This window comes from Perna viridis, chromosome 10 (assembly GCF_037379345.1).
Source record: "Perna viridis isolate PV_CMFRI_1.1 ecotype Kerala chromosome 10, ASM3737934v1, whole genome shotgun sequence".
Taxonomy (NCBI): Eukaryota; Metazoa; Mollusca; class Bivalvia; order Mytilida; family Mytilidae; genus Perna; species Perna viridis.
The window spans coordinates 27,137,417-27,152,554 of NC_142454.1; the positions used below are offsets into that span (position 1 = coordinate 27,137,417).

Genomic DNA, 15,138 nt, shown 5'->3' on the forward strand with positions numbered 1-15,138 from the left:
TTTTATTTTACTTTTCTTTTATTTAAAACAGATCTTACATTATTTTTAAATAACAACACTGCGATCAGAACGGTCACCGATCATCGATCCTTCAATCAGTCAACGGTTATAGATCCGTCCAATCGTTGCGAGGATCGGTTCAAGGACTGTACGCAAGAATGAACTTCTCGGATAATAGCGATAATTAAGTACTTCTCCGTCTAAGAATCAGGCAAAATGTGTATAAAGTGTGGCACATGAAGTAAAATACACAGACATTTTATTGTATAATCCAAGTATTCATACCTCATAACCTCAAGAAATTACTGTCCAAGTGTTTGAAAAATTTGCCTTTTTAAGATATTGATAGGTCAAGTTTAATTGTAATGTACTATGAAAAAATGGCGGGAAGATTTCCCGAATTTTTTCCTTACATAAGCAGTAAAAATCTCTACTTCACCAATGCTTCAGGATACATTAAAATAGCTGTTCAGTTGTGTTCTAGATGTGGTGAATGTATTTGAGGCAAAAAAGACCAAATTAAGAAATATGATGTGCCACCTATTGCCTGATTTTTACACAGAAGGGTACTGAAATCCTGGTTTTTTTGCCATATTGTTCACAAAAATAAATGTTTTATTTAGATACGTTTAAAGAAATCAAACATTACTCATTTTTCACTCATATCACCTACAAAAATTACAAAAATAGTGATAAAAGTATAAGTAACATTTGAAAATGTATTCTAATTACATTTAGTAATAAAGTGCGTAGCATTTTGCATATGTCATCCTTCGAAATAAACGAAACAGTTCTGTCTTGGAACTGAGCATTCCTTTGAAAATCTGTATATGTTTATTTTCATATTCATTATTTGTATTTCACATGTATGAGACAAAGGTCTCCCGAGATGCTTTATTCAGATCATATTTCTTTTTATCCTTCTTGTTATCTGGAACTGAAACAAAATCCAAAACTTCCATAGAACGTCTTAACTTTGCAGGCACAGATTTTGAAAGATTCTGAAAGATACCTTTTGTATCTTTTGTCGAAGAAAGTGTTTTCGAAGTTTCATGGTTTGAGTCAAACGGATTGTGTTTGATATATACTTTTGGAGTCTGTCTGGTATGAGTTTGTGTATCTGTATTTAATTTAGGTATAGGAGGTTGCATTGCCATATAGTAGTTTTCGCCACGCTTATTTGACGCCGAATTTTTATTTCTCTCATCATCTAAAATATCTATCTCAGTCTCGAATTGTCCATCTATTATTTGTGCATAGGAGTAAGGATCCTCTGTGATTACACCTACATTCTCAGGTAATGTACGAACAAGGCCATGTGAAACCAAAGGGCCATTTTCATAACGCAGCAACGCAGGCCAGATGACTTGCTCTACAATAGTCCCAGCCAGGTTTAATTTGTCAAATGTTGAGTTGTCAATAATCGTCCCTTCCAGATCTTTGTATTTCAGTACCATATAAGGTTCAGTTATTCTCATCAACCAGCAAACAGCTGAACAGTTTCCAACATACCTGAGTTCAATTTTTAAATGTTCTGTGCGAAGAGATTGGTACTCTGCTAAGCATTTCTGGAAAAGGTAGGACGTTCAATATTTAGAAGAGCAGAAATCCTCATATCCTATATACTTAAAATTAAATTATTCTCAAAATTTAGCTCACATTTGAAAACATACCAATCAACAAATACCATGGTAACTATCACCGTGCTTTCCATGATCTTCTGTAAGTATTTTGATTTTGACTCAATGATTTTACTTACAAAAAAATAGTTTTTTATTTACACATACCTCTTTCACCTTCTCAAGTGTCGCTATGTCCGCGCGATAATGTTGTACTAATCTCGTGAGATTGTCTAAAGACTCAGTAACACAATCATTCAGTCCTGTTCTCTACAATGAATTAAATGTTTATCTATGAATTTGCACATTATAACTCGTGCATGCTCCTTTTTCAAATAGAGTCTTGGAAATAATGATAACCTTCTTTTTTAATTTTAATATTTTGATTTAAGTTTTTCACAAAAAAAAAGAAAAAACAAAAACAAAATCAAAAACAAAACCAAAAACAAAAACAAACAAACAAAAAAAAACCAAACAAACAAAACTAGCAACTACATGAATATTAGAGATGCCAAGTGAAATATGCTTATTGCTGTTGCCTTTATCCCCATCCAATGTTGTTACTATACTATTTTCATCGCCTAACTAATATGACGTGGTACATTATAACAAACAATGAAACTGGCCGTAAAAATGATTCACTGTTATTTAGAGAAGTGTTAAGTACAAAAACAAATTTTCAATAGTTATATAGTTATGATTTACTGCAGTCCTAACAAATGGGATAATGCATCTATAATGATTTATTGATACAAAATTGGAAAATAAAGGGTAGAAAGGGAAAATATATTATAGTTATCACTTGTCGAGGGTTTTGGATTTTGAAAGAGTAATCAAGGGAACCAAAGTTATAGCGGTAATCAACATAATGTAATCCAGGGACAAAGACGAATATTGTGTTCTCATTGAATAATTATGATATTTCCTTGCAGAAACATATGCTATAATACTTTTAGTTCAGTCAATGCAAACAAAATTATAATTTGAAAAGGAAATGTAACTGTTAAAAAGTATATGTGTAACCGACTTAAGTTGCTGCTGTGTTTACTTGTAACTGTGATTTGCCGATGAGTTTAATAAAAAACTAAAGTATGCCATAATAATTGGCGTAGCAGTCATTAACAACAGAAAACTAAGGATTCGTTGCTTGCTGATGACAAAATATCGCATCCACCATAAAAAAAGGATTAACCTAATTGATTGATTGCGGTTAATTGTTCAATTGTATTCAGGGCAAATTTTTTTTATCATAAAACAGCCTTCTACAAAAATGTATGTGTAACTACACTAGCCTACACGAGTAATGTATTTATAATGTCTGTCAAAAGAGGCAACAACCCGCAAATATGCATTTAACCGCAACACACACACACACACACACACACACACACTTACACACATATATATGTAAATATATATGTGTGTGTGTTTGTGTGTTGCTGGTAAAACCCCCATTCATTTCCTGCAGTCGAGCCCAATGTATTACCATGAGACTCAAGAGGCGGCGATAAATACAAAGTGCAATTCTTACCTGTAGTATTATTCAGATTACCTGCAACTTGTTATAAGTTATTCTTAAATGTAAACATTACATAACTGTGTTACATGTATATTAGTTAATCGCGCTGATATAGCAAATTGAAATTGAGATGTATGCACAGTTAAGAAAAATAAATAATAATAAAAAAAATAAAATAAATATACGTTTTGGTTACAAACAGTATGCGTTGGGTTTGTGAAATTCAAATGTGCAGCAACTTCAGCCAACGATGACTGTAACTTTGTCTTCTGTTCTTCAGCCAATTTAGAGGAAGCACCGTAACACCACTGCAATAAACAAAAACCTGTCTTTTTCCGTAGATACTCAAGGAAATAGTGAAACGTGTTTCCTATAATTGACAACATTATTATTAAATTGGTCTGTAAAAATCAAGAAATTCGATAGTCCGAATAATCGAGTCATGAGTAGAATTTTCAATTACTGCGATTTATTAAATTATATTGCGGAGACATCCTTTTTAAATATAGATATACTTATACTAACTTTTTTGATATTTTTTTCTCACGCTTATATTTATATTCATGCATATATAACATCATTTGTTTTCATTTTTTTCATAATTCTGTTTCAGAAAAAAAAAACACAAATAGTGTCTACATCTAACAAAGTTTATGGCGGATTTCCTCGGCAATATGTTAGATGTATATTTCTGCCTTTGAACAATACAATAACAATATAACACATAATGTAGTTTAAGGGTTCATGTATCTTAACATACAAAATAAGTGACACGGAAAAGAAACATATGAGTTGACCTCACATACTTTCCTTTATCAAGACTCCGAAATTGTAAAATAAGATAATTGTCTGTTCACACTTAACATTATTTTCTTTATTTTATACCTTCCTTAATTCCCAATAAAAAGGAAGTTATGACATCAAAAAATACCTCTGTTATTTCAAGTAAACGTCGTTCTACTTCCTTCTGGTTATCTTTGTATTCGTTTAATTTACAAAACTCGTCATATAATGCGTTCCATTCATGTTTGTATAAAGCATGCCATTTTTCAGCAATAGATTGAACTCTGAGGTCTTGACTCATCATTACGTTTTCTACATTATAACCTAGGCTTCTCAATCTAAACAAATAACCACAATAACATTTAATTTGAGTTTGGTGATTCTTTGCAATATTTGTGTATTTTACGACTTAAAAAAAAGAAACAAAAAGAAAAACCACGATACAAATGGACAATAACAAATAACAAAATTGTACACACATCATTTAATTATTGTGGATTTTATTAATTTTATCGTAGGGGCAATTTAGAGCTTACTTCAGGGTTTGTTGAATACATTTTATGTGATCTGTGAAAGTATTTACTGTTTTGTAATTAATGTGTAGAATGTACATGGGTTCTTTTTGTATCGCGCTAAAACTCTAACAAATAGGCTTCTGGAACAGGGTTATGTTGCTCCAAGACTGAAGTCATCACTACAGAAGTTTTATGGTCGTCATCATGAACTCGGGGATCGTTATGGTGTATCCATCAGCACCATGAATACTGATTTATTCAATGGGTCATGGTTTTTCTTTCCTCGTTTGTCTATCCCGGACTTGACTTTTTATGAGCAACTCAGCGGGTGTTTCTAGAAAAGCAGAGAGAGTGCGCTTACCCTACCGGTGCACCTGGTCCATGCTCCCAGATTTTGGTGGAGTCCGAGTTGCTCATTTACTTTTGTTATTTTGTATGTATAATTTTAGTTACTTTATGTTCTTTGTTGTGTTTGTCTGTTTTCCATGTCTGGTCTTTGTCCCTGGATTACATTCTTTTGATTACCGTTATAACCTTGGTTTCCTTGATTACTCTTTTTGTTATGTTTCACTACATCAGTCTTTTTTTCCTCACAAAAATGTTTTCAATTTTTTTGGTCATAAATTATATTTCTTTTTGGCATGTTACAAGTTGTTCTGTTTCATTTCTTTGTAATGTTTTTCTTTTATTTCGGTGGCGATTATATGTCAATTATTTACACATATTCAAAAGAAATGCTTGTTAAAAATATTATAGATTCCGTGTGTTTGTAGAAAAGGGGACGAAAATTACCCGACTAGTGCACCTGGTCGATATTCCCAGTTTTAAGTGGAGTTCGAGGTGATTGTCTATCAAAAAGTTTTCGTGTGTATACTTTGAATAAATTTTAATGTTTTCCCTTGGATGTCTTTTTTTCAAGAGTAATGAATGTCGATTTTTTGTAAATACCTCATTTCTACAGAATTATCATTCAGATATCCTTACCTTTTCATTGAATAAACTTGGTAAAATTATTCTTAGAATTCTATTGTCTATTGTTTACCTTGCTTCTGCTCCTTCTTTCTCGCAAACTAAAAATTTCATTTCATTCTTCAGATGTTTATTTTCTTCGTAAAGTTTGGAGTTCTTCCTGTCGGTGCTGTCTAGGATGTCTTTTTTTAAATTCAGTTGACCTTGCAGTTCGTCATTTTGTCTCATGAGGTCACAAATGGTCGGGTCGGTATAGCATTTCTTCTGTTTAATATTTGGACTTTTTCTGTTTTGTTTACTTTTGCCATTAACTTTGACATCTTCATAGACATGTTCGTCTTGTGTGTTTGCTTTCATACTTGTATGAAAGCGAGATCTACTGGATAATAAACAGAATTATAATTAAAATATCTGAAGATATAAATAACGAACACACTTTTTAGTCTTATAAAGGTCACACAAATCACACGTATCTTTAAGTCATTAATATGTATCTAAAAAAAGTGTTGTTGATCAGAAAAGTTAGTACATCTTTTTCAACCATTTCAACCAGAATAATCAGTGATTTAAATGTTGCTGATGAGAGTTAATTTCTGCAGAACGATTTTAAATTCCATTCCTTATCCTTGCATATGCCAATGTTGAGATACAAACCAAAACATGCATATATGTTGTTTAGTGAAGATATCACAATAGATACAAACCATTATGACATTTTGTAAAAAGAACTCTTAAGGTGCAGAAAGATAAAACATATTCTTTGTATCCAATGACAGTTGTATAACGTTTAACGTATTATCCAAACAAAAGAAGCAAAAACAAACAGAATAAGAGGTTGCATTTAGTGATGCTGTCATACTAATTCATCAAAAACTTAAACGAAGTGAAAAGAAGTTTAAATGGTATTTCTTTGCAAATGATATATTTTAATTCGTATTGAAAACTAATGATCACACATGTTGGTTTATCAATTAAGGAAGTACTTTTATGCTGTTTATATACATGTTGATGTAAAACACACAACAAACGTACATATATATTTACCAAATCTTTATGTTGACTTTTTGCTTTGTCAATTCATTGATATAATGCAATACAATAATAAATGTCATATTCTACTAGACTGACCTGTTGCGTTAAAGCGGTAAATGTCACCCATATAGTAACTTTTAAGGAAGTTTAAAATTCTAACCTTGGTTTAGTTTACGCGGAAATTCAGGTTTTTTGGTACTTTTCAATTGCTTTAATAGGGAAGAATTATACTATACACCTACTTGCAAAATGGACCCTTCTTTTCATCAAGCGAACAAAAAGCACGGTTATGCACTAACGCTTGATATTTAACTTTAAATCTTACAAATAGATTTTCTTTTGACGGAAGGTGAAGCGTTACTACAATGTCGAGGAATATTGTTATCTTTACACTACTTCCCACATGTTTACAATTGTACAGTATTAAAAATCAACTTACAAAACGTATTACGTATAAAAAATGCAAAAATCCGTCCATTCGTATTTTATATCAATTATCATTTTTCCCAATATTTGTACATATATATTGATTTCTTTCAAATTGAGTACATGGTTTTATATAAATGTGGCATACAACGAAAGCAATTTAGTTGCTTTTCAGACGAAAAAAAAAAAATAACCGTAAATGAAAACGAACGGATTAGGTTATAAAACCTGGTTTAACCCACCTTTCCTATCGGGAATGCCTGTACCAAGTTAGGACAATTGCAGGGGTTTAGCTTCCAAAATTTCAGTTTTTACCCTGATGAGCGAATTGCAATTTGTCAAACGGACTCTTCTCATGACTGGTCTTATTTGTATATCAATTTATTAGTTCAGTATTATTGTTATTACCTTTCATACGCCAAGCACAATAACTTATATGTTCTGGAAAATGTTTTTATAACATGTTATAAAGGTATTCCTTGATTAATAATCATGATTAGATGTTGTCCTCTTCTCACTAAATGGCATTTGTTAAATAAAACAGACATAGCATGAAAAACAGCACATTATAATTTGACTGTGACCGGTTCCAATGATAAAATTGGGTTTTTGTCATATAATAATGTTCAGGAAAGCTACAGTGTAATTCTAATTTACGCACAGTTTGGTCCAAATTTTCGTATTTCATACTTTGGTGACGCTTTGTATAAATATACAAAAATCGAATATTAAGACCCGGTCCAACTGTGAATGAGAACAACCACATACCGCCATGAATTGTTTTATTTATTATACTCTCAGTAAAGTGCAGCTGTTATTTTCAGGATATCGTAATAAAGTTGGTTATTTGTTATTCACCGATGTTATGCCTAAGCTTTACTGAACGACTTGATACAGTAAGACTTCACAACAATGTTTCACATGTAAAAGTATGTCATCAAAAACGGTCTACTGTTATTGAAATATGTATTCTACATTAACTAAAACTGATGATTTAAAATGCAAAAATTCGTCCATTCGTAATTCATTGCAATTATCATTTTTCCCAATATTAGTACATTTATATGTATATCTATGGATTTCTTTCATATTGAGTACATGGTTTTTAATAAATGTGGCATACAACGAACGATGCGCCTGGTCCATGCTCTCAGTTTTTAGTGGAGTCCAAGTTGCTTATTTGCTTTTGTTGCTTTATGTGTATGATTTTAGTTACTTTGTGTTATTTGTTGTGTATGGCTGTTTTCCATGTCTGGTCTTTGTCCCTAGAGTCAGCCTTTTGATTACGTTATAACCTTAATTCCCCCGATTACTCTTATACTTGCATATGTTTTGTACAAACAATTTATGTGACTGGCCACCTTCAAAAGAACGTATATGGTAAACATGGGGAAATTCTGGCGTTTTACAGATTCGTCACTTCTGCATGGAAATCTATAACTATGGAACTAAATAATATCTGAACAAAGATCAATCATAAAAGACTACAATGAACCCATTGCAAAGATACAAGTTGGATCTCCTTAATTTTACATGTAATCATTTTCTTTATTTCATTGTCTAAAGAAATGTTTCTAATGCTTTATTTTTTTCTATTCTCAGAATAATGTAGGTTACTTGCAGTCTCCTCTTCTCTCTCCTCTTTTCATTTATAAACTCAGGTGAAGTAAAACTGATATGTCCAGTGTTTTTCTTTTATTTTCTTGCACCTGCAATTTAGCTGGTTGAAGGGAACATATCTTATTTATCTCCATACTCCAATCAGCAGATTTTGATGGAGGCATGATTATGGTGGATGATCAGAGAGGATCATCATCACATCATCAGAGGTATGGGTTTTACTATTGTGTATTACAGGAATATTGAATAAAACTCGGGTATCATCCCCATTGTTGTCAGAGGGCATGACTAGTGGAAGATAATAACTTAAGGATCGGACTCCGGAGTATCCCTTATCAACGAATAGAGGTTGACGGTGCCTTCAACTTCGCTTCGCACCTGACTGGTCAATCCATATTCTGGTCAAGTGCGACTTGTGAAAGCAGTTCTAAGATAATTTTAGAATTACTCCCATCAAACGGAGGGAGATGCTCTGATTCTACTTGATCGGACTTATCTGATGTTACTGTTGATGTGGATCAATAAATGGGTTCATTAACGGTATACAGCTTGTTTTGTTATAATTTGCAAGTTCTCTTACAATAATATCTTTGCCTGAAGGCTCTGCCGCTATGAAAGTTTCAGTTGGAATGATTGGAGGATTCATTGGGTATACGACACATGCTTTAAAGCTGCTCTGAATGTTCCTTTGATTGAAAGAGAGATGGAAAGCCTGATTGCAGAAGCTGCCCCAATGCCATTTCATCACCATATTACCTGGTGCAAGAGATGTAAATTCTTCACAAAGGGAGTTTTAACACATCTTGAATGAACCAAATACAGTACGATCAGGAGGGCACAAATAAGTTATCTGTGCTGATAAAGCTAAAATAATTATGTTTTCTGACCCCCTCCTCTATCAGGTTCAACGCTTCGTGGGAGCTGTGCTGGTCGACCAGAAACAGCTGCGGTCTTTCTTGTCTTCGTTTTTGTAGGAAGACATCTCTGAACCATTTCAAGCATCGGGTTTTGTCGATCCAGCATTTTTTTTTATGATACCAAACGGAATTCTCTGGATTTTTGGTTTTATTGAAACCATTCAAAAGATTTTCAGTTATTCTTTTAACTATAATCACCGGAGGCATGGCAACTCCTGACACACTCACGCACTCAATAACTGTAACAGACTCTCTTGTATTAGAGACTAAGTCAGGGACGGAATTTACCCCTTTTTGGACAGCTTTTAAGGGGGTGTATGCTCCATACTCATGTTTGTTTCATCCATGTTCCAACTGAAAGTGGGTTTATCATTAAGGGACATCGTTTTAGAATGTACAGCCTTGACAGCATTTTTTAGTTTTTGTCTTGTTTTGTGTGAACTCCGTTTATGTTATGTTATGTTATTTTATTTTTTTTTTGCTATAACAAGAGAGAAAAAGGGTCGCGCAGGACGGTTAAGGCCGTTTTAAGTGAAATTTAGATAAGAAAAAAATCTGTTTAAGTCGCATTCTAAAACAAACTGTTTTAAAACGACTAAATTAAATTGCTATTATACGTTTTCTATGAGGGGTGTTTGATAAAACACTTCTTAAAATACGTGACTTTTCTACTTTCGATTTATTTTAATTTTCCCTTGTGAATCACGTGATCATTTTCTGACATCTTTAAACTCAACTATAAAATGTTTTTGCCCGACCTGTTAATGGCAACCACATTTGTTAAAATTTGGCCAGAGTCTGATTAATGTACTTGTCCTGCGTTTTGCTGGAAAAAGCAATGAATGGTCAGATTAGCCAAGAAAATCATATTAGAAAGATGTTGTGCGGTGAAATTTGTTAATTTGTAAAAGTCGGCGAATGATCATTTTGTTATACCATTCCTCATGATTTTTTGCTAGATACAGATAAATTCCTTATTTAATTCCGATACTATTGGTATATGACTCAAGAAATTCGGTTGAGTGGAACAGGTCGGGCGAGATAAAAAACCGACATAGTACGTGTCCAACTTTCGTTTTTTTCTTTTCTTTACAAACGCTCAAATGATCTATTTTAGATTCAAATTTAAATGACAAAGTTGGTTATACGATTGACATATCTGATGTTTCTTTCACTTATGTGCTTTATTATAACCGTGCACATTCGTACCTTATCCACTGTATCGCAGTAAATGCTTTGAATGTGTACTACAATTGTGCATAATGCTGCACATTTCGTTGATCTATATATATTGCACTGATATATGCATTGTGAAGGAGATTCATTTTTGTGCATTTACACGCCTGTGTGGATAATTTTATGGACGTTTTTAATGTTGTAAATGTTAAGAACTATGATTATGAGAGTGCGGGTAATATTCACATAAAAATGAAACACTGAGTAAATAATTATACTACAAAGGGGTGCCGTGAATTATTTGTAAACAACGCCGTTTTCTATAGATGGAAAATAAGCCGCGCCTACAAAAATCGTAATAAATGTGAAATAAGCAAACTCAAAAGAATATTGGAGCTGAAAACTGAAGTCATTATTGAAACCCTTAATGTATTTCCTTTTTTTTCCCAATATAACTAGATAGCATTTCCGAACGACGTCTGTTTAATGGAAAATTGTAATCGCCTGCATACGTCGGCGTAAACATTGCTAATGACATTGTGGTATTTTATGAGTTTGTCATTTGATGTAGTAGAAAATACACTTGAAGAGCCTTAACTATCATACGCGTATGATTGTCATCTTATCTGATTTTATTCATACCATAATCTCTAATATTACCCTATAGGGTTTACCAATGATTAATTTTAAACCGACACAACTAGCTGCTGTGAAATAAGTTTTTCATCCTTCCGTCTGTTCACCCGTTATGTTGTCACCTTGTGGTTGAACCTGGTACGGACTATGATGCCAAGACAAGTAAAACTGACTGTAACGTTTATTACAAGAGTAAAAGCGAGCTCACAGAATATACAACATGTTCCGAATATATACTATTCACTTATATAAAACATATCCTTAATTCAATGTACATCTGGACATAAATCTGGACATAAACATTCCATGTGTCCAGTTAACTATTCACTTATATAAGACATAACCTAAATTCAATGTATATCTGGACATAACTCTGGACATAAACATCCCATGTGTCCAGTTAACCTGCCTTGCGTATGATTTACTGACCCATTTATTATTTGTGTATAATTAATTATTTTGTATGTGCCTTTGCTTACACTTTAATTGTTTAGCCTTAGGTATTGTTGCTATTGTATAGTTACTTGTTTTGATAATACGTTCTTTTAATTCCCACTTTTTGGTTGTTCCATACCCCCAAGCATATATAGTTCAGTTTATAATTAACATGAACAATATTAATTCTTAAAGTCACCAACACATTCCTCCCTTTCTCAAAATAACAATCTAATCATTAATGTTAATGTCTAAGTACTGTTCTATCACAAGCTGATTGCGCATCCATTTGTTTTACCGATTTCCTTAAAATTGACGTGAATGATTAGTAGTAATAAAGGGTTAGATAGTAATGTTTTCCACAGAAAATGGTCAAGGAGATCGCATGTTTGTTTGTTTGTTTTTTTTATGTATGGTATATTGATTTGATTATTCAAGAGAGCAAATGTGGGCACGTGAGGTAATGTGACTATGATCACTAACTTTTTTTTTATTATTTTATCTTTTGGTCACCGTTTGTCGCCTCATTCACACCTGTCAACAAAAGGAAGACCCATAGAATTATTTTAACTTCATACTGCTTTTGTGTACGTAACACTGAATACAAAAAGAACATATTCAAAACAAAACAGATCTACACTAAGTATTCCAATTTTAAAGCACCTTATGGTCCTCCTTCAGATAAAAATAGTTTATATATCTATATAGCCCAAATGAACGGTTTATTTATTGTTTTACATGATTCTTACCCACATGTAGTCGGGGTTACGGCGAATCCACTCCCTGTGTGTTGACCCAATTATGCTTTAATCCCAGTAAAATTAGACGCATTACATGTGTGTAATAAAACTCGTAGGATATCCAATTCACAGGTCGTTACTGGAAATATATTTTTATTACCTGTTTGATTTGAATTTAATGAAGATTAACGAATCAGGTTGCACCAAGTCATAGTTTTCAATAACATAAAAGTAGTTTCAGATTGTAGTATTCAGTCGAAAAACTAAACCTTTCGCCTATTCTTTATTTATGGAAAACAGATGACTAAAAGTAACAATCTCAAAATATCGAAGTTTTTCGAAGAGTGTTAGACTTTGTTGACTATATATTAAACACTTCAAAAGACAAAATTATCATAGGCAATTTGAACTTTCACATTAATGACGTCAATTTTTTGAATGGCAATAGATTTCTTGAATCAATATATTATTTTGAATTGCAGCAGCATGTTAATAATGTATGGTGTTCTGCCCGTCTCCGTTTTTATAAGATTAGGAGCAGAGCGGAGAATGAGAAAAACAAACCATATAGTTGAAAACAGATATACAGACATACGTTGTGCCAGAACAAATATACTACTTCAGAAAAGCAAGACTGACCATTGTTCAAACAAAATGACCTAGTTCGGTAATTACCATAAACAACTTTTTCATGCTTTCCAATACTTATTGGGAAACACAAATGCAGTTGTTCTGCCATCACACCAGACTGAATTATAATAACTTTAATTGGAACATATGGAAGTAAATTCGAAGCAATCGGGACTTACTTGTCAAATGCAATTGAAAATATCGAATTATCTGATCCTTTAACAGCCGATATTACATTTGAATGATATTCATCAGCTAATTTCCCATCAACTTCTGTCGACGAGATACGTAAGATCATACTAATGGCGACGAGTAATCAATGTGAACACGAATCTCTACCAACATCGTTCACAAATCTGGAATTGACAGATTAGCTACCATCATAATTGGTATAGCCAGTAAGTCGTTTGAGGAGAGTTTGGCAATAGTTATTGTACGACCTTTTTTAGAAAGTGCCTTGTTGTATTATAATGCTTGATGTATCAGCAGCCTTCGGGGTGACTGAGCACAACATTCGTCATATGTGTTTAGAATCCGAAATACTCGGGACAGTATTGATTTGAGTAATCAAGGAAACCAAGGTTATAGCTGTAATCAAAAGTATGTAATCTAGGGACAAAGACATGGAAGACAGACATACACAACAAAGAACATAAAATAACTAAACTCATACATACAAAGGCAAATGAGCAACTCGTACTCCACTAAAAACTGAGAGCATGGACCAGATGTACCGGTAGGGTAAGCGTCCTCTGCTTTTCTAGAAACACCCGCCATTTACTTTGACGAAACACGTCATTGTAGTATTCATACCATGCTTCCACCAACTTTGTAACATCGGAACAATTTCGTCAATACACGGAACGCAAATGAAATGGCATACAATTACTAAAATTGTGTAAAATACGGCAGCAAAGCTTATACCACTGACAAGAAAAATCCGATCATTTAACACCAGTGCTTTATTCTTTCATTGACTCACTGTTTCTTTTAGGTGTTTATACAAACTTATAGTAGACGTTTTTTTTTTTTAAATCTTACCAGAAAGGCTTCGCCTTACATTCAATAACTTATTCAAATTTAGAAACCATCGAGATCCTTACATTCATCGCATCGGCTTACATTGTAATATCAGCTTATTAATAGGGCTTGTGGACTATTTAAGATGCTTGACATACATTTTTGGGGTATAAAAACAAGAAATTAAATGTAAAAAAGAACGAGTTGTGCAACACGGCAGAAGAGAACACAATCAGAAGCACGAAGCATAGAGCCCTGTCAACATTGGGAAGAAAATAGGTGTTCCGTATGGAGGAGATACTCTCTACATAGTATGTTCATTCGTCTTTATATAGTAAATCTAGATATCTGCATATCAATGAAGTTTTAGAAAATCCGTCTTCCAAATAGAAACACGTAATGTATCGAAAATCTGTGTTGTGCTGTGTGTCTTAAATGATTACTTAACGACAACAACAAGTCAAAACTCTTACAAATACGATATATTTTGATCATTTACAAAACAAGTATTGAGACTCCTGTTCCTGAACCTGCCTTATCATTTTACACACTTGTGGTTATCATTTTGGAAACCGTATTCCACTGATTATTTCTACCGGTATGAAAAAAAAACCAGATCATATCTTTCACCACAATTTTCAAAGACAAATCAATACCGATTATTTCATATTCCTATACTTTACTTATTTCATCAACAAATTTCAATTATAAAAATGTAGAGCAGGACCCTGCGATTGAGAACTTTAAGGCTAAATCACTTGACTGTTGTTTCTAAAACTCTCTATTCAAATACCTTTTCGTTCCCGTAGTTACGGGAGAGTTAAACATCATAGACAACGAATCGTACCGTAAGGTCCTTTCTATAGGTCCCAAGTACCGTGAACAACGCTCCAGAAAATTTGAATTATAGCTTTAAAGTTCTTGTGGATGCCATGGAGTGCTATGCAAGAAAATGGATAAAACAAGAACAAGAAGACATTGATTCACTGTCAGAGTGGGTAACGGCTTTGGGGTTTTTGATTTTTAAAAGAAATAGAATTTTAAGTACGTCAATTCAATGCTACATCAGTTTTCAAAGACCCCGATCTATCATAAATATTG

General features: G+C 33.1%; 1 protein-coding gene across 1 annotated transcript; it reads right to left on the reverse strand.

Moving 5' to 3' along the window:
- Positions 1–6,707, reverse strand: LOC148605196 (uncharacterized). The gene is made up of 6 exons (XM_088549811.1): positions 6,680–6,707; positions 5,479–5,784; positions 4,070–4,259; positions 3,324–3,446; positions 1,788–1,889; positions 1–1,568 (listed from the first exon to the last, which is right to left on the reverse strand). The coding sequence occupies exons 2-6, from the start codon at positions 5,760–5,762 to the stop codon at positions 861–863; spliced, it is 1,407 nt and encodes a 468-aa protein (XP_088405937.1). The 5' UTR covers positions 5,763–5,784; positions 6,680–6,707; the 3' UTR covers positions 1–860.
- Between the last annotated feature and the right edge of the window lie 8,431 nt (positions 6,708–15,138).